At 40.4% G+C, this 18,458-nt stretch overlaps 1 protein-coding gene across 1 annotated transcript in view; it reads right to left on the minus strand.

Moving 5' to 3' along the window:
* The window catches only part of RYR3 (ryanodine receptor 3), a 557,273-nt gene that overhangs the window by 374,762 nt on the left and 164,053 nt on the right, over positions 1–18,458 (minus strand). Inside the window, exons 4-8 of the mRNA XM_059723007.1 lie at positions 12,541–12,615; positions 10,917–10,995; positions 9,319–9,431; positions 8,754–8,853; positions 2,218–2,311 (exon numbers count right to left, since the gene is read on the minus strand). Of these exons, the coding sequence (XP_059578990.1) occupies positions 2,218–2,311; positions 8,754–8,853; positions 9,319–9,431; positions 10,917–10,995; positions 12,541–12,615 (461 nt within the window). The remainder of the gene's footprint in view (positions 1–2,217; positions 2,312–8,753; positions 8,854–9,318; positions 9,432–10,916; positions 10,996–12,540; positions 12,616–18,458) is intronic.

The raw sequence follows: 18,458 nt of genomic DNA on the forward strand, positions 1-18,458 counted from the left end.
ATTAGAACCAATTATGAAACAACAAGGTGTGGCAGATGAGTGAGGCAGGCACTTAGACCAGGAACAGGTGGGCAATCCAATGGTGAACCAGTCCCGAGAAGGTGCCCTGTTACATCCAGTTTTACCTTAATTCTACCTAAACAACTTTACTTTTCCAACTTAACTCAATCCTATATCCAGAATCGTAGCTGCTTTTTCACCATCTTCTCAAATCCTCACCCAACTCTAGCTACCTTCCTACTTAATATCCCATCTCTGTTTCATCTATAAATTCACTGAACACACTCTTTAAAATAGCTGTCTGGTTTTCCTTTCCTTATGTTCCTGCCTAGATTCAGTCCAAATTTGCTTCTACCCCTTGTACTCAGCAAATAAAGTCTGTAATTATCTCTCCCTAGCCAAATCTCAGAACCAGTGATCCATTAACCAGTTTCTTCTTTGACTGTCAGCCACCTTTTACATAGACCACAATGCTATTCTTTTATTTTCCTTGGTTTTCATTATACTAAAGTATCTTAACTTACCTTCTATCTCCCTAACTGATCCTTCAACAGTTCTTCCAGAGAAGTCTCATCTCTCCATCATCCCACTGTTGGGATTCCATAAAGAAAGATTTTGGAGTAACTGAGACATCAGTTGATGAGAGCAGGACAGGAGTTTTGGTTATGTGGATGAACAGGACTCACGGAGCTAGCATCCAGTTCTGCTCCTGAGAGAAGTTCTTCACCTCCTCTTTGGGTGACCTAGTACAACTAACAGTTCCAAGTTGCCTAGCAGACAGTCTGTTCAGTAAATACATTTATTGGGGTAAGGGCCAGTAAGCCAGACCAAGGATGTAAACTGAGTCCTACAATATTATACAATCATAAACTGATAACTCAATTACCATAGCACCTTTCTGTATGGCTTTGACACATTCAAATCTGGATATCTACAGATACCCTTTCAGAATATTGCAGCAAAAGTCACTTCTCTGTTTGCGTCCCTTTTCTGGGTCCCCTCTGTTTCTCATAAGGCACAAGATACTTATCTACATTTTGCCCCATTCAGCTAGCAATACCAATTTCATCATCTGCTTGCTGACTTTTCAAATGGGGATATTTGTGGTTTCTCTTGTGTTGTCCCTCACACTTGGGAGAAACTACCTATAAACATCTGTCAAACAAACTCATGTTTCTCATTAAAGTTTGTTTTAAAAGTCTCTTTTTGTGCTGCCGATATATTTTTTTTAATAATGAATAGGCTGCTGGAGGGCTGAAACAACTGCTTATCGTGCTGGCCAATGTTGTCTCATTGTTTCCCTATACTTCCCCATCCGTCTGTCTCCATCTATTGCCTTTTGTCTTGTATTTAAATTCTACATTTCTTGTGTCAGGGCTAATCGTCTTGTTTTGTGTTTATATAGAATTTAGCAAAATGGGGCCCCAACTGTATGATTTAGGCTCTAGTACTATGGTGGGAAAAGTAGCAGCTATAACTGGTTGTTGTTTTCATTAACAGTAATAACAACAACCACTACCACCATCATACTACTACTTACTACTAATACTAATTACATAGTTATTGCTCCTCCATGTGCCTTTATAACAGCATCTGCATCAATAAGGGTTGCAGAGGAACCTTCCCAGCTTTTCCCTCTATGCTACCCATCATGCCTTGAGTTGGTGAAAAACCTTATTTTCTGCTGCACAATAAGCCCGTCTCCTATGCTAATGTTCTTCTGCCTCCATAAAGGAAACAGAATAGGTTCTACAGAGATAAGATTTGTCAGTATGTGAGCTGCACCATTAAGTATGGCTTTCGTTGAAGAAATATTCTGCAAAATTTAAATAAACAGGACAGAAGAAACTACCAATATGTCACTGCATGACATATTGGTAGTTTCTTCTATTAAAGGAACTGTGTTCTGGGTTTCCTGGAACAGACTGAACAAGTAGATTGTAGTAAACACCATTTTTTCCTACAAGAAATAGACGATGAAGCAAAGAGATTGTTAGTCTCCTCAGTGTATCTAGTTCTAAAAATGCTATGGGTTTTCTATTCTCTGTCTCTCTCTCTCTCTCTCTCTCTCTTACACACGCACACACTTTGTATAATTTTATATTGTTATACATGTGCACCCTTGTATATAAAAGTATAGAGAAAAAAATCACTGAAAAGAGAAGTTGTAATTTAATTTTTATGGGAGAAGGAAAAAAATGTATGATGTTCACTTACTTTTGCTGTAAATCATTCTGATCCATAGATGGGATTGTCAAACACTCATCATGGCCATGAAAAAATCGTACCACATGTCCACCAAGTAGAAATCCTGCAAAAGAATGAAAGTCTGTCATTATTTTGTTAAAAATATTGATAAAATAACTATCCAAATGGTGTAGTGATTGTGAAAATGACATTATAAAACTTGGATTTATTCAGAATTTAAATTCAGTAGTGAAACTGAGCAAATAGGTAAAACAGTTGGTATTGAATAAAATGTATTACATATCAATAGTTTTGAAGATGACAGATAGGATAGAGAATTCTCCAAATTATTGAAATTTAAAATGTCTACAATATAAAATGGTTTGATAAATGAGGCTATCAGCTTGTGCTGACAATTATAATTTGTGTCAAAACGAAAACTTCACAAAAGTAGCAGGTGACTGGGGGACAGAGAAACACATCTCTTATGTAGATTTTGCTTTTAATGGAGGCTAACTTTCCAACCCATTTAACACAGAGACTGCAGGTCAAATATAGGCACTTTGCCTCACAGCAGCAAAGTGGAAAAAAAATGATTCATCAGGACCTTAGTGTAAACTGTTCTCATCTTACCAGTCATCGTATTTACTTGAACACAAGAGGAGAATTTTTCCCCCCCAATCAGCATGGGGGGGAAACAAGCCTTTGTCTTATATCTGCATATAAGGAAACCTCATTAAATGTCTATCATTAAACTGGTGCCAAAAGCAGCATGTGCTCAGTAATGGAAACCAACTATAAGGGTGATTAAATGCAGACAATACTGAACGTGACTATAAAACACATAGCCCATATGGGACAAATATACCAATTAGAACCTAGCACTATTTTAAAATTTATTTTGTCTCAGGCCAAATTAGTCAGATCAGTTCCAAATTCTATCTGGGGCTTCAGATACTTCCAAATCCATGGCAGGCATCCTACATGCAAGCCCCCAGCCAGAAGGTCTTGGGGTTCAGATGCCCCAAATCTTGACTGCCCTTAGCCAAACAGCCCCACCTCATCTCCATAAAATAAATTGTGTAGCCAAGATCCTCCCATTGAAGTACACTCTCTTAGGGGTGCCTGCCAGCATTTCAGTGGACAAGTTTCCACCCTCAGCTACACAAAGCCATCCAAGGGCAGGGAGAAGGGGATCTCCCTTTCCAGGTACAGCAAAATCACTTGGACCAAGACTACCTCCACCATGGTGGTGATCATGGCATGTCCTCTGCCAGGTAAATACCACAAGGAAGAGTTAAGTATAGCCCATCTGAACAAGATATATGGTAGTATCCTTTCTGTTCAGTCCCCCTCTTTCTATAGTCACGGTGAGCTAATACACTGCATACATTTCAACTTCCTCTTCACTCACACAACCGAGCTGTACTTTTCTTTCCCATTTCCAATGATTCCTGTTTCTTCATCAGCTTTAAATGTATTGAAAATGGGACCCCAAAAGTTTACCCAGAATCCTTCTGTTGCCCCATCTCTCAGCCTGTCACATGTGATTAGTGCAGCCCTACCCTTAATGAGGTGGAGCAGGACAAGGTTGCCATGTGCCTCATCTACATATAATTTTTGGTGAATTCCAGGTCTCAAAACCCAGTTTCAGTCATGAGTAGGGGGTTAATTAGCACTTGGAACCTTTGCCAGAGGTATCTGTAGTACACACACATATTGAGCAGTGCTGAGCTGTGGAGACACAATAGCTTGAAATGTTGATGCTGCTGGGGCCCAGCCCAATGAACTACATAGTAAATAATGAGCCTTTTGGTTTTGGACTAATATCAGGTACAAGGGGGAAATAGCCTGACTACTAAGGTATTTTTCATAGTTGCTGGGGATAACCACATTTCTGGCAAGAAGTAGTACCCGGGTGGAGGTAACATATAGCTAACCTCCCACTTTCACTTCCAGTGGGGAGATATTGGCTTTATGCCCACTTTATGGAAATGGGAGACTTCTCCCTAGCTTACTCCTGTGGCTGTATGGCTGGGGGCAAGCAAAACTCAGGGGCATCTAAACCCCAAGTCTCTGGACTTGGACCTGCATGTAGGATGCCCGCCAAAGGATTTGGAAGCAGTGGAAGCCCCAGGTGGAGGTGGAGGATGCTTGCCGGTAGTAAGGCCACATCTGGTTCTTGAATGACTCACGGATTTGGATTTAGATGATTTGACTTGGAACTTGAAAAATGTTCCTTAATAAATAAACAAACATATATAAGGATGCCTGCCAATGGATTCGGAGGTATCTGAAGTTCCAGGGTGAGAGGCTGGGACAGATGATGCTTAATGGTTGTACCACCATACACAGTGTTTAGGACAATTGAGTTTTGCCTGCTCAACTGATACAGTTTTTGGAATGATTGAGTTCTTGTCAATCTATATCATTTGGAACTGATTTGGCTGATTTGACCCAGAACACGGAATATATTAATAACAAAAAGTTTGTACTATATATAAGTATGTACAAAAATACTGCTGATGAAGTATCTATGCTTAAATTTGCAGCAGTTTCAAAAAGGGTAAAATGCATCAATTCTTGATGAAATAAATCAATGGGTACTATATGCAAATTACTACAGGTGTTTTATTTCAAGGTCAGTATTTTCAAATTTGTTCCTCACTTCCATATGCTCAGGGAGAGCAGGGTCTAACAGTAAGGAGGAGGGCAAGTGGCTGCAGGGGGAAGAAGTTGGGGAAAAGTAAAGAGGAGACCACATATTACCATATCAGTGACACAAATACAAGAAAATCTGCATGATACCTCACAGGTTCCCCAAGATTTGGTAGGGTTTGTGACGCATGGTAATTGGAAATATTTCTCAAAATAAATTCTGCACCTGTCAGATAATACAACAAATGTACAGAAATGCAAGTTCATTTGCTGTTTGGGTGTCATTAGAATCCAGGATTCACTGTAAGTATTACAGACAAGCCTGTTAGTAGACTTCCATCCCATTTTTAGATTCAACATATGAGTACACTACTTGAATTCTGGAATTTGACTTATCCCATATCAAATTTTCTAAATTTTTTGAGGTTAGACCGTTCCTTTGATCATACCTTGTTCAAACTATTCCTAAGAGCAGATTTACTTCTCCAAATGTTACTACATTTTCTGAATGTCAAGGACAAAATGTGCATTTGACCAGCCATATAAAATCTATTTCTATGCTCAGATAAGCTAAAAATAAGAGATATGTGGATCCAATATAAAGCCAGCCATGCCCCACTCCTTTCCTTTCACCTTCACTTTGACAGCCTCAATCTATACCCCCTCCCTCCCCACCATAGACTTACTTGGAGGGAGCTGTGGGAGTTGCTCTCCCCACTGCCTAGCTGTCACATGCATGTGGGTGCACACACATGTATGTGACACCCCCTGCCTGATTGCCCTCCTCCCACTCCCCCCAGCATTCCCTTGCAGGCTGGAACTCTGACAGCCTGCAAGGGGAACCTGCTGTTCCCCACTTTTTCTGTGATTTTCATAATAATCAATTGACACTGTCAAGCGTCTTTGTGACCCCATTTTTTATCATTACAACCCCAAGGTTGGGAACTGCTGCCCTAGAGCCTTACCTAAGTTACAACAGTCTCCTCACCTTATATACTGTATACCCACCCTTTATATGTGCTTCCATTTGGACATTTCCTCTATGTCAAGCCTTTTGATAGGATCTTTGGAAAATAGACTTATTTCTACTGTGTCTGAACCCATGGACCTTCCCCTATATATTTATAATGCTTTTAGGATTTCTTTATTAACTCTAGCATGTTTACTCTCATAAAAGAACTGCAGTGACCTTACATTTTTGCATAGAAAATGACTTGGTAAGTGCTGTTCCTGCTGGAACCAGCACTGAAAGTCTGACATTATCTGTCATTAACTAATATTATCTGTCATTAAGTGAACTCCATGACCACAAAAAGCAAACCAAAAATAACTTAAATTACCAATTCAAGAATGAATGTATGTTACATTTGATATAGTGATCTAAGTGAATTGCTAAGCCTTCAAAATGTGGTCCTCATTTTAAATATTCTTGTTGTACACTTTTCTAGCACAGATGCCTGTTTGGATACATATAGGCCACATACAGACACTCAGTTTCTTCTGGAAGAGTCTATGCTTTCCCAGGAGAAACCATGAGTGTACGGAAGCAAAAGCTTCTCCTCTGGGATAAAAATAGTTTGGGAATGACCAGGGTTAAATCACCCCCAGAAGAAACTCTCCTGGTACAGTGAATGCCTGTACATAGTCTCTTCTGGGAGAAGCCATAGCATAGTCCCTCAGCATCTCAGGGACTTTCTTCCAAACCCTCCAGGGAGATGATGTGTTGCTCATCTGAGCTCCAGAGAAGCAAGGCACAGAGCATGCCCCTTTTACAATCCTCACATTGGGCTGAAGGGAAACACAGAATGACCCTGAGCAGTGTAGGTCAGCTAGTCAGGGCTATCCTGTGCACTACTGCCAATCTGTCGCTAAACAGACTAAAGCAACCTGCAGAGCATGCTGAGATGTGTGCACAGAGGCCCCCTAGCTAAGCAGTGACAGCACTGCAAGCTCTCTGCTCTTCATGGGCTTAGTACTCAAGTTCAGGGATCTGTTCAGGGGTCCCTGGGTAAGTTTCTCTATCAGGAGAAGAACCCCAGGAGACTTCTCCCAAATCACATGAATGTGTATGCAACCATAGTTGAGTACATGCAAGTACACATGACAGGGACCCATATTTTAAAACATGCAAGTGTACAATAAGCAAGAAGTTGTAAATATAATTATGATACTAGTTTAAAATGAGTAGCCTTGCCAAATACATGTGTTTGAGAACTGTATCCTACACAGTTTTGTCCCCAGAAGGTGATATAGAATTAAAAAACCTGAGGACAGTGTGTACTCATGAAAGTAGAGGGCTAACAGTTTGAGCACAGCATAGTGCAGATGTTCTCCAATACTTCTGTACCAATGTACTTTAGCCTCAATGGCTAGGGACAAAAGCTACACATAAACTAGTTTAAGTGATTGGAAACTGATTTAAACCTGTAACAGAACAGAAATTCAGTGCACATAAACCACTTTCAAAATGGCCATAACCAGTTTAAGATAAACCTGGATGGATGTAGTATGAGACTTAACTGATTTAGGTCAAACTGGTTTATGGAACTTCTGTCCCATATCCCTTCCTGGTTCAAGTTAATTCACAATCCGCTACCATCCCAGGATGCTTTGCAGCCCTGGGCTATGTTGTCTGTTTCAGTGAGAATGCAGACTGCCATACCCTTTTGCTCCCTAGCCTGCTTCCTCACTGCATCCATCAGTCAATAGGGACAGGGGATGGGCAGGGGAACGAACAGATCCTAAGACTCCCCTAGTCAGAGTCTACACAGCATGTGCAGGGGAGGGAAAGCCCCTGTGGTATGGGTTTTTTGACCCTCAGCAGCCGTCCACCCTGCCGGTGGCAGCCTTGAGAGCTGAGGGAATATTCCACCTCCCCCTGCCCACTAGAGCTGCTTGCTTCAGCTGCTGCCACAGGAGGGAGGGGAAAGGAGTTCCCAAGGCCCCAGGGGTGTGGTCACCAGGAAGTCCCAACTCAGGGGGCTTCCACCACCCCAGCCAGGGGTCCCCTACCCAGGTGCAGCCCTGGGGAGCCAAGGAGAATTCCTCCCCTCCCTCTTCCCAGCTGATGATTGTTTCAGCCACTGCCACAGGAGGATGGGAGAACAAGTCCTTTGGGCCAGGTACCTGCCCATGCAGAAAAGCATGGGGGGCACTAGGGAGTCCCTGCCTCGGGGGACTTTTCCCCTGAGTGAATGTCAGTTCAGTTAGTTATTGGTTCAACCTACGCAGCTTAGGAGAAGCTGCCTAAATTTAATTGATTCTATTTCAGGGTTTTTGACTGACTGTACTTAGCCAATATCTACAATTTTTTGGCTAACATGTATTCAGGAAAATGAAACCTATGGCACATTTCCATGGTGAATACTAGGTGGCTATCCAAAAACAGTTTTTACGTGGAACTAGAGGGAGGATTTGAACACATCTTCAGAGGTGAAAAATCATTCCACAGAACATTTCAAACAAATCAGTTATACAGATACATATATCCGTTTCTTGGATTCTCTCTTTTTAGTATGCCTTTTCACATAAAACTGCTTTGAGTCCTGTTTCAGCCTCTGCCTTACCTACATCTCATCTCCTATAGTGCCCTATCATACTTTCTGTGATCTGCAGAATCTTATCTTGTTACTCATTACTCTTTTTGTGTTCTTCTTTCACTCTACTCGTTTTGCTTTGTAACTTAAAATTACATCAACCACTCTTATCTGTAAGTTCAATTTCAGTGCTACCTAAGCTTCGCTTTTTCCCTTCAGTCATAACCTGTTTCTCTTCGGTGTTCATTTTTCATGCTTGTGTAATTTACAATTATGCTCCTTGGTTCAGGGTTGGTACTTTTTATTTTTAGATTCTGTAAAGCGCTGGCAAAAGTTATACAATCCATTAAAATATAATTTAATATAACAAACCTTCTGTAATACTACTTCCTGAGCATGTTGGATGGACATTCCACAGCGTTTGCATAAAAGAGGCATCCACCTGAATGTTTCCATTTGACATGGAGAGATGCTGAAACAGAGGTACAGACAGACAGACAATCACACATGCCCCTGAGCAAGACACATGAATATTATTTCCTTAATTTAAAATAGTCTTCTTTCAAAAATGTAAAAAAGATAAATATTTAGTTGAAACAACTTTTAATATCTCTAAAATCTTAATCATATTTCTTGTGATAACTCCCTGTTCTCTTGATGTCCATCCATCAGATGTAGTAGGCTGGCACCTATGAAAGCTTATGCCTGTCTGAACAAGTTTGTTTCTAAGGTGCCACCCTGCCCTGTCTTCTGCTTGTCTTCAGAATAACACAGCTACCTACCTCTCTTTATAAAGTATATAAGTTTACTAAGTGCATTTTGTCCAGATCTATTCACTATTACTAGTTCTATTCTTTATTAGGAGTAGCTTCAGCTTTTGTTTCTGCTTAAATGAGGGTAATCAGAAGAAGGTTTTCTAAGCAAAACACCCCCTTACCAGGTATCTTTCAGAGGACACGCTAACCAGGATAAGATCATCACCAATCCGGACTTTCTCTCCTTCTGACCTCTGTTTAGAAGCAGGATGTATTGTCCACCAGCATGCCTCACCTACAGGATACAGACACTTATGTCAATTATTGAGCATGTGACTAAAATACATGAATATAAGGAATCATGAAGATACTTTTGTACAATATAAATATACTTTATTACTTTCTATTTACTGCCCCTGCTCTCTTCAAGTACATTTGTAGGCTGGCACCTGTGAAAGTGTATACTTTTCTGAACAAGCTAGTTTCTAGGATGCCATCGTGCCCTGCCTTTTATCTGACTTCAGAATAACACAGCTACCTATATCTCTTTATAAAATATATGATGTTTACTAAATTCTTTACTATATATTTTATAAATAACTTATATGAATAATATTTGTGTTTTATACACACTTTCTTTTTTCTGTCAATTCACACCTTTAATGCCACAGTTCTGTCAGCCAATCTGTGTTGTTACTGAAACCTGGCATCTAAAGTTGTGTTTTATTCCATGTCTCTTTCAGTGTGCTTCACAGAGTCACCAACCATTTTAAAAACATAATTTGGAAACTATTTCCTACAAGGATCTTACACCGAGTGAGTTGCTGACTGATTTCCTACACTGATCTTAATTATCAACTCATTGTGCCTTCCCTTACCTACTGTCTTGCATATGCACACCATCTTATTGTAACATTTCTATTGTGGCTTGTAGAGTTATTATGCTTTATTTTAAAAACAATATCTACCACTCTTACAATATTGCTGTATTACAAAAATAGAATAGTTGACCAATTCAGTATATTCTGCTGCCATTGCAAACCTTACCTGCTTAAAAAAGACTGTTCAGCACCGGCCTTAATAAGAACACATATAACAGTCCCAGGGAGATTTTACATCTTGTCCCATATTTTTACACCCTTTGGTGGCTATTTATAGACAGGTATTGAAGATTCAAGAATTGTGAGGTCATGAAAAGCGAGAAGGAATTACACATAAATAGGAGAGATGGCCAAACATAAAGAAGGCAAAAAGCTGTTTCACTATTTAAGACAATAGATTATTAAGAGATACTTTTGCACCTGACATTTATTTTTTTCCCAATAGTCTTTGTAAAGTGGCATATCAATCCTACAGAGGTAATTATGAAGATTATGACAGAACACAGGAGAAGACAATGAGGAAATAAATGTTCTGGATTTTTTCACGCTAATGTGCTTAATATAAAATAAAAGAAAATTAACAGAAATTAAACAACAGAAATTAAAAGGGAATACACACATACTTGATTCCAAACAAAATGTGCTTCCATAATATCATCCAATTGCTCTCAAATATCCAATAACCTCAGACTTAATACATGCCACATAAAGTACACTCTTTGGGTACATCAATTTAGCCTCAGGTTTTTTGACAGTCTGTACTTAGCCTTAATGAAATAAATGAATGACCAGTATGCAAGTATATAGTGCTGATAGCTTCCATGTTTCCTAAAAGCATTCTTAAGCTTAGCAAGACTGGCAATTATTTTGTCAGAGAAAAGCTATTAATATTGACATACCTGCTGCATTTTCTCGTAACCCCACATCAAATGCAAGTTTATCTGTCTGGGATCTTGATGTTGTCAAACATGTTAAATACTGAAAAACATATTGACCTTATTAAAAACATGCAAATGAAAGGAAGTGGCTAAAGCATGCATTCTAGTCAATGCTACTTGTAAGAGTTATACAACCCAATCCCACTGTCAAGATTCAATCTCTCATTTTTTCTGATGATAAGACAGGAAAAAGTCAAGCTTGATCCCAATTATACTCCTCTTCTTCCTGCACAAGAGGAGTTGTCCAGCCTTAATTCTATAAAGGTATTAAACTCCTACTCTCGCTTTCCAATAATTTCTTCAAGTAAAATAAAAGTCCTCCTCCAAAGTGTAAGGGTTCAGAGACAAATAACATTTTGAAACAGCACTTTCCCCATAACAGCACTGCTCATGAGGAAAATACAACAGGTTCTTAAAAAAAAAATCATATGCTTCCTTTAACCACTGGTACACATTCAGACAGCAGATCCAATTGATGACAGATTACAGAGAATAAAGACAGAACTACCAGAGATCAAAAGTAATGTATGGATTTCTACCAGAGGGGAAAAGAAGATGTTGTTTAAGGACATCTCTTCTGTTTCCTGTATGTTATTGGCAAATACTTCCATGGATTCTTTACTCTTCAGTGGGACAGCAGCCCACAGCAAAGACAAGCCAAAGCTTTCTAACTGGTTTCCAAAGCAATCAAACAAATAAAATTAATGTGAGGGAACATGAAAGTATCCTCAAAAGCATATTTGTGGATATAGTCCCTGAAAATTTTGTTAAAAAAATTGAAGAAAGCCCTACTATATAAAAGACACTTCCAAAAAAATAGGCTCTTCTGGTTGGCAGCAACTTGCTCATACCATCTATTAGCATCAAACATTTTAATGGATTCCTAAGCATACAGAAGTTAACTGGAAATAGAAGTGGTTTACAGCTGCATCTCAGACTGCTATGGGCTCAAAAATGGGAATCAGTAATTTAAAAAGCTCTTCTGCCTTAAATGTTGTTAGCATATATATAATAATGAACTCCTACAGTACTTAACCAGAAATGTGACTATCTTTATTGGCCTTATGACAAAATGAGTCATTTTAGCTATTAGAAGTTATGCTATAATTGACACCATATCATACTAATTTTCAGTGGTTCTCTCCACACACACTTCCATAAGGCTATGCAAAATAAATAAGAAAAGATTTCTCATCAATTCCTTTTACATTATTTTTAAACTTTTTCACTCAGTATATAACACCTATCTTTCACCTGTACCTTAAGACAACATAAAATTACTTGATTTTCAAATGGTTGATAATCAACACATTGTTGAGGTCCCCAAAGATATGTCACTTTTGAAAACATTGACTGAAGTGTCCTTTAATAGAATAATTGTTTCCTTGCATGTAAATGAGAGATGCAACTTGGTCTAAATTGTTTAATAATATGAATTTAATCTTACCCTCAAGGTCCCTTCCAGCCCTATGATTCTATAAGTTTAATCTTAGCAATTATAAGAACACATTTAAAAATTTTTTAATTTAACATGTTTTTCTCATGGTAAATATACAGTTAATTATGGTAGTTCTATGGCACTTACCATTCCACTAAATGAATGGCGAAGTAGTATAGCATGGCCATAAAGTAGGGTTCTGTGACCACCTCCTTGAGCTGCCTGTAGAAATTGACACAAAATGTTCACATTCCATGGTGCAACATGCAATAGAACCAGTCACATAAACATCTGAAAAGTCACTTGAACTGGGCATACAGATATTCAAAAGGGATGGAAAAGTATAGATGCATAGCAAAAGTCATGTACATTAAAAAAAAACCCAAGTCATTCAACCAGTAAATGAGTATGAATTTTAATTCACAAGTAATTATTGTGATCTAATTATCATTTTAGCAAGTTAAAACAAAGAACTTTTCTATTAGTGGTATGTTCTGAAATGAAATGAGTGAAGATACTTCTTACCTTCCTTATAAACTTCTCAGAAGCATTCAGAATAAAAAAAAAAATATATTATGAAACTGAAATATGAAGGGAGAATATATGACTACTCTCACAAATAGTTCACATGCCTATTTATTTTCTTATGATCCTGCATAATAAACAATCAATACTCAGTGACCCTCATGCTGCCATAAGCATTTGCTAAAATTAGTTTAAACCTTTAACAAATGATTGCTGCCCACTTTTTTAAAATAAATATTTATTTAGTTGAGACATGAAGAAGTGTTAAACATTTAAGATGAAAAATGTCTTGTGTTTGAAATCTTCTCTAATTTTGTCCTAACTACATAGTTGGTCAAATAAAAGATATCACTGTAAGAAATTCTTGCCCTCACATAACTTCTGGCTGATCATGGCTACAATATAACTCTTCCACTACTGTAACATTCAAGACTTGTGTTTAAAATGACGCATTTTTCTTTAAAAGACAAGGTTCTCTTGGAGTGCTTCTTGGAAGTGGTGCACTTGCAAATAACATTATCAACCTTTTCTCCACAAAGTTACAAATTTTTAAGGAAAAAGAAGAAGAAAGAGTCATCAGCAGCAGCTGAAATGCCAAAAGTTGGGGTTTTTTTTTTAAGACGACTTTTTTTAAAGACTTTTTTAAGATGCCAAATTCCAACCCATGATTCTATAAAAACATAGTCTTTTTTTTCAGTAAACAGTAATCTCTAAGAGAAAACTATCAGAAAACTGTGCCCAACTACTAATATTAAAGAACATTCTCTTTATGTTCAGAACATTTCCTTGTTTTTTTGGGGGGGCGGGGGGGGGTTGGAAGACAGAAAATGAAGATGTACTTCAAAACTATAACTTAACAATATAACAAACTTAACTATACTATAACTTAACTATAACAAAACAAGGACAGACCAGCCTGAAGAAAGACAGCATTGGAAACCTGAAAGCCATGGGGAGGCCAGCACTACAGAACAGGTAAGAAACAAGAAGGTAAGAAACAATGGGCCCCTTGGGACTCGGAGCGGGGGGGCAGCAAAGGCACCAATCGCAGGGCTCAAGTGCCTATATACTAATGCTAGGAGCATGGGGAACAAGCAGGATGAATTAGCGCTCCTGCTTGCACTAAACACCTATGACTTAGTGGGGCTAACAGAAACCTGGTGGGATTCATACCACGACTAGGCGGTACATATTGAGGGCTATAGATTGTACAGAAAGGACAGGTCGGGGAAGAAAGGGGGGGGGGGTTGCACTTTATGTCAGTGAGCAATATACATCAACCCTCATCAAGACAGAATCCAAGGTTGAGGAAGTAGAAGGATTGTGGGTTAGGCTACATGGGGGGCAAGGAGAAAGGGATTTGGTGGTAGGGGTCTGCTACAGACCCCCACACCAAGGGGAAGAAATAGATGCGGGGCTCCTGAGGCAACTCTCGGAGACCATAAAAGCTAAAGAGGCGGTAGTCATGGGGGACCTAAACTACCCGGACATCTGCTGGGAGACGCAGACAGCAAAGTCTCACTGTTCACGCAAGTTTCTAACCTGTGTACAGGACCTCCACCTGACACAGGAGGTACATGGTCCCACTAGGGGGAATGCCATACTGGATCTGGTATTGGCAACAGGGGATGACATGGTAGGGGACCTCCAGATCGGTAGCCATTTGGGAGACAGTGATCACCTAATAATAGAATTCAACATAAGATGTCGAGTGGGTAAGGTAACTAGTAGGGTGAAAGTGCTAGACTTTAGGAAAGCTGATCTCAATGAACTCAGGCGATTAGTCAAGGACGCACTGCAGAGTAGGAGTTTTGAAGGGATGGGAGGCCAAGAAGGGTGGTTGTGCCTTAAGGAAACGATCCTTCGGGCACAAAGCAAGACGATCCCCGAGCGAGGCAAAAGAGGGAAAGGGGCCAGGAGGCTTCCATGGCTGACCAGAGAACTCCAGGGCAGCCTAAGGGCCAAAAGGGGAGCACATAAAAAGTGGAAACAAGGTGAGATCACTAAAGATGAATATACCTCCTCTGCTCATGCTTGTAGGGAGGCAGTTAGACGGGCCAAAGCTACCATGGAGCTGAGGATGGCAACCCAAGTAAAAGACAACAAGAAATTGTTTTTTAGATATATTGGGAGTAAAAGGAAGGCCTAGGGAAGAATAGGACCCCTGCTAAATGGGCAGAAACAATTGGTGACAGACAGGGGGGACAAGGCTGAACTCCTCAACGAGTTCTTTGCCTCAGTGTTCCTAAGTGAGGGGCATGACAAGTCTCTCACTGGGGTTGTAGAGAGGCAGCAGCAAGGCGCCAGACTTCCACACTTAGATCCTGAGATGGTGCAGAGTCATTTGGAAGAACTGGATGCCTTTAAGTCGGCAGGCCAGGATGAGCTCCATCCAAGGGTGCTGAAAGCACTGGCCAACATCATTGCAGAGCCACTGGCGGGAATATTCGAACGCTCGTGGCGCACGGGCCAAGTCCTGGAGGACTGGAAAAGGGCTAACGTGGTCCCCATTTTCAAAAAGGGGAGGAAGGAGGGCCCGGGCAACTATAGGCCAGTCAGTCTCACCTCCATCCTTGGTAAAGTCTTTGAAAAAATTATCAAGGCTCACATTTGTGAGAGCCTAGCAGGGCAAATTATGCTGAGGGGAAACCAGCACGGGTTTGTGGCGGGCAGACCAATCTAGTCTCTTTCTATGACCAGGTTACGAAACGCCTGGACACAGGAGGAGGGGTGGATGTCGTATACTTAGACTTCAGGAAGGCCTTCGATACAGTATCCCACCCCATACTGGTGAACAAGTTAAGAGGCTGTGACTTGGATGACTACACAGTCCGGTGGGTGGCGAACTGGCTAGAGGGCCGCACCCAGAGAGTCGTGGTAGATGGGTCGGTCTCGACCTGGAAGGGTGTGGGCAGTGGGGTCCCTCAGGGCTCAGTCCTTGGACCGATACTCTTTAATGTCTTCATCAGTGACTTGGACGAGGGAGTCAAATGTACTCTGTCCAAGTTTGCAGATGACACAAAGCTATGGGGAGAAGTGGACACACCGGAGGGCAGGGAACAGCTGCAAGCAGACCTGGATAGGTTGGACAAGTGGGAAGAAAACAACAGGATGCAGTTCAACAAGGAGAAATGCAAAGTGCTGCACCTAGGGAGGAAAAATGTCCAGCACACCTACAGCCTAGGGAATGACCTGCTGGGTGGCAGAGGTGGAAAGGGATCTTGGAGTCCTCGTGGACTCCAAGATGAACATGAGCTGGCAGTGTGACAAAGCCATCAAAAAAGCCAATGGCACTTTATCGTGCATCAGCAGATGCATGACGAATAGGTCCAAGGAGGTGATACTTCTGCTCTATCGGGCACTGGTCAGACCGCAATTGGAGTACTGCGTGCAATTCTGGGCGCCACACTTTAAGAAGGATGCGGATAACCTGGAGAGGGTCCAGAGAAGGGCAACTCGTATGGTCAAGGGCCTGCAGACCAAGCCCTACGAGGAGAGACTAGAGAAACTGGACCTTTTCAGCCTCTGCAAGAGAAGGTTGAGAGGCGACCTTGTGGCTGCCTATAAGTTCATCACGGGGGCACAGAAGGGAATTGGTGAGTATTTATTCACCAAGGCGCCCCCAGGGGTTACAAGAAACAATGGCCACAAGCTAGCAGACAGCAGATGTAGATTGGACATTAGGAAGAACTTCTTCACAGTTCGAGTGGCCAAGGTCTGGAACGGGCTCCCAAGGGAGGTGGTGCTCTCCCCTACCCTGGGGGTCTTCAAGAGGAGGTTAGATGAGTATATAGCTGGGGTCATCTAGACCCAGCACTCTTTCCTGCTTATGCAGGGGGTCGGACTCGATGATCTATTGAGGTCCCTTCCGGCCCTAACATCTATGAATCTATGAATATTTTCATATCATACTTCTACCATTTTAAAAATCTTTTTTCATAGTTCTTTTTGATATCTGCACCTGTATGTCAACATCCTCCAAGCACTAAAAATCTTAATTGTCCACCCTCCAGGAATTTCTATAACAGAGTGATTACTCTAAGAAAAAAAAAAAAACAAGCAGTTACCTTAAATCATCAATTATCTAGGCAAATTAGTGTCAAAAGTGAATTCTATTATAAGACATGGGATGCATACAAACATTCACCACAACCTGTCTACAATCACGTGGCTTACTTTAAAGCTGTGTGATTATAGACTAGGAGTGGCATGTACAGGCATTTGCCAGTGCCGGGAGCCACACAGGCAATCCAGTGCAAATAACTTGGGAATGGGGGAGAGGTGGATGGGATCAGGAGTCATAGCAGGTTGACAGGGGAGAGGGGGTGGTCAGTGTGTGGGAAATCAGGGGGCTAAAAATACCCTGGTCAGGGTTGAGCAGGGGTAGAAAGAGAACAGCCCCAGGGCTGAGGTGAATGGGTGGGCTTTCCCAGTCCCAGGACTGCACTCCAAACCTGTGCAGATGTTCACTGGATCAGGTTAACCCATTCCCAATCTACATTAGTTCACCTACTCAGGTGAATTAGGTTAGATTGGGACCACCATTTTTTGGCTTGATTTAAACCCCGTGAATGTCTGAACAGATGGGCATTTAGACTGACCTCACCCTAGTTAGGTTGATCTAAATATAATGTCTATACGTACCCATGATCAGAACTCTGTCAATGTCAGTGTAGAATAACAAGAGCTAATGGGAGGATAATTGCTTATGCACAGCTTTATAACAACCACAGTTTCTAAGAGAACTCTAACCCAATTAGTATTTTTAAAAATGAATAACAGTTATTGGCATCTTTCCCATTAAAAAATGAGTAATAAATTCTAGTTAAAACATGCAGTGGGGGGTAAGGAGCAATTATATTTAAAAAAAAATACAATTGTTATTGCATTTTGCCTGCAGAAGTAAAAAATCCAGCAGGCCATCAACTACCATAGCCTATTAATCTGAACTTTCTCAAATAGCTGCTTGATGATTTAAAGGAAAAAAAGATTCAGCATCCCACACCACTATTTTGCTTTTATTACTATTTATTAGACCAGCTATGTGTGGAAGCCAAGTAAGTGACATTTTGAATTTTATGTTGTGTCACTTTTGTGGCAAAGAAAAATGTATACTTTTTTTATCCAACAGATATATAATAGAATTTTATATAGTGGACTAGAGGTTGGGGGGGTAGTAGATGAGAAAGAGGGAGTTAATAATTAAATTTTAATATGAATGTACCTCTAGCATATCATCTGCTAAAACACCTAATAATTGGAAAATTGAAAAATGCTGAACCAAATTCAGGTACAAGTGAAACAGCTGTAATAAGTGACCATACAGTTATATCCAGGGAAATGAATATATGAACTGTTCACAGCTACACAAAAAGAGTACTAGAAGGTTTAATCCTAGTGAGAGAGTGTGCATGTAGATAGGGGTTGTGACATGATCCAATGTTCAGGAAGCAGAAAATTTACTAAAATTTGAGGCACATAATAAGATAGCCCAAATATTACGTGTTTGGCCAGCAAAGCATAAACTCTGTAGCAATTAA

The sequence above is a fragment of the Alligator mississippiensis genome, chromosome 2 (genome assembly GCF_030867095.1).
Source record: "Alligator mississippiensis isolate rAllMis1 chromosome 2, rAllMis1, whole genome shotgun sequence".
NCBI classification, from domain to species: Eukaryota; Metazoa; Chordata; order Crocodylia; family Alligatoridae; genus Alligator; species Alligator mississippiensis.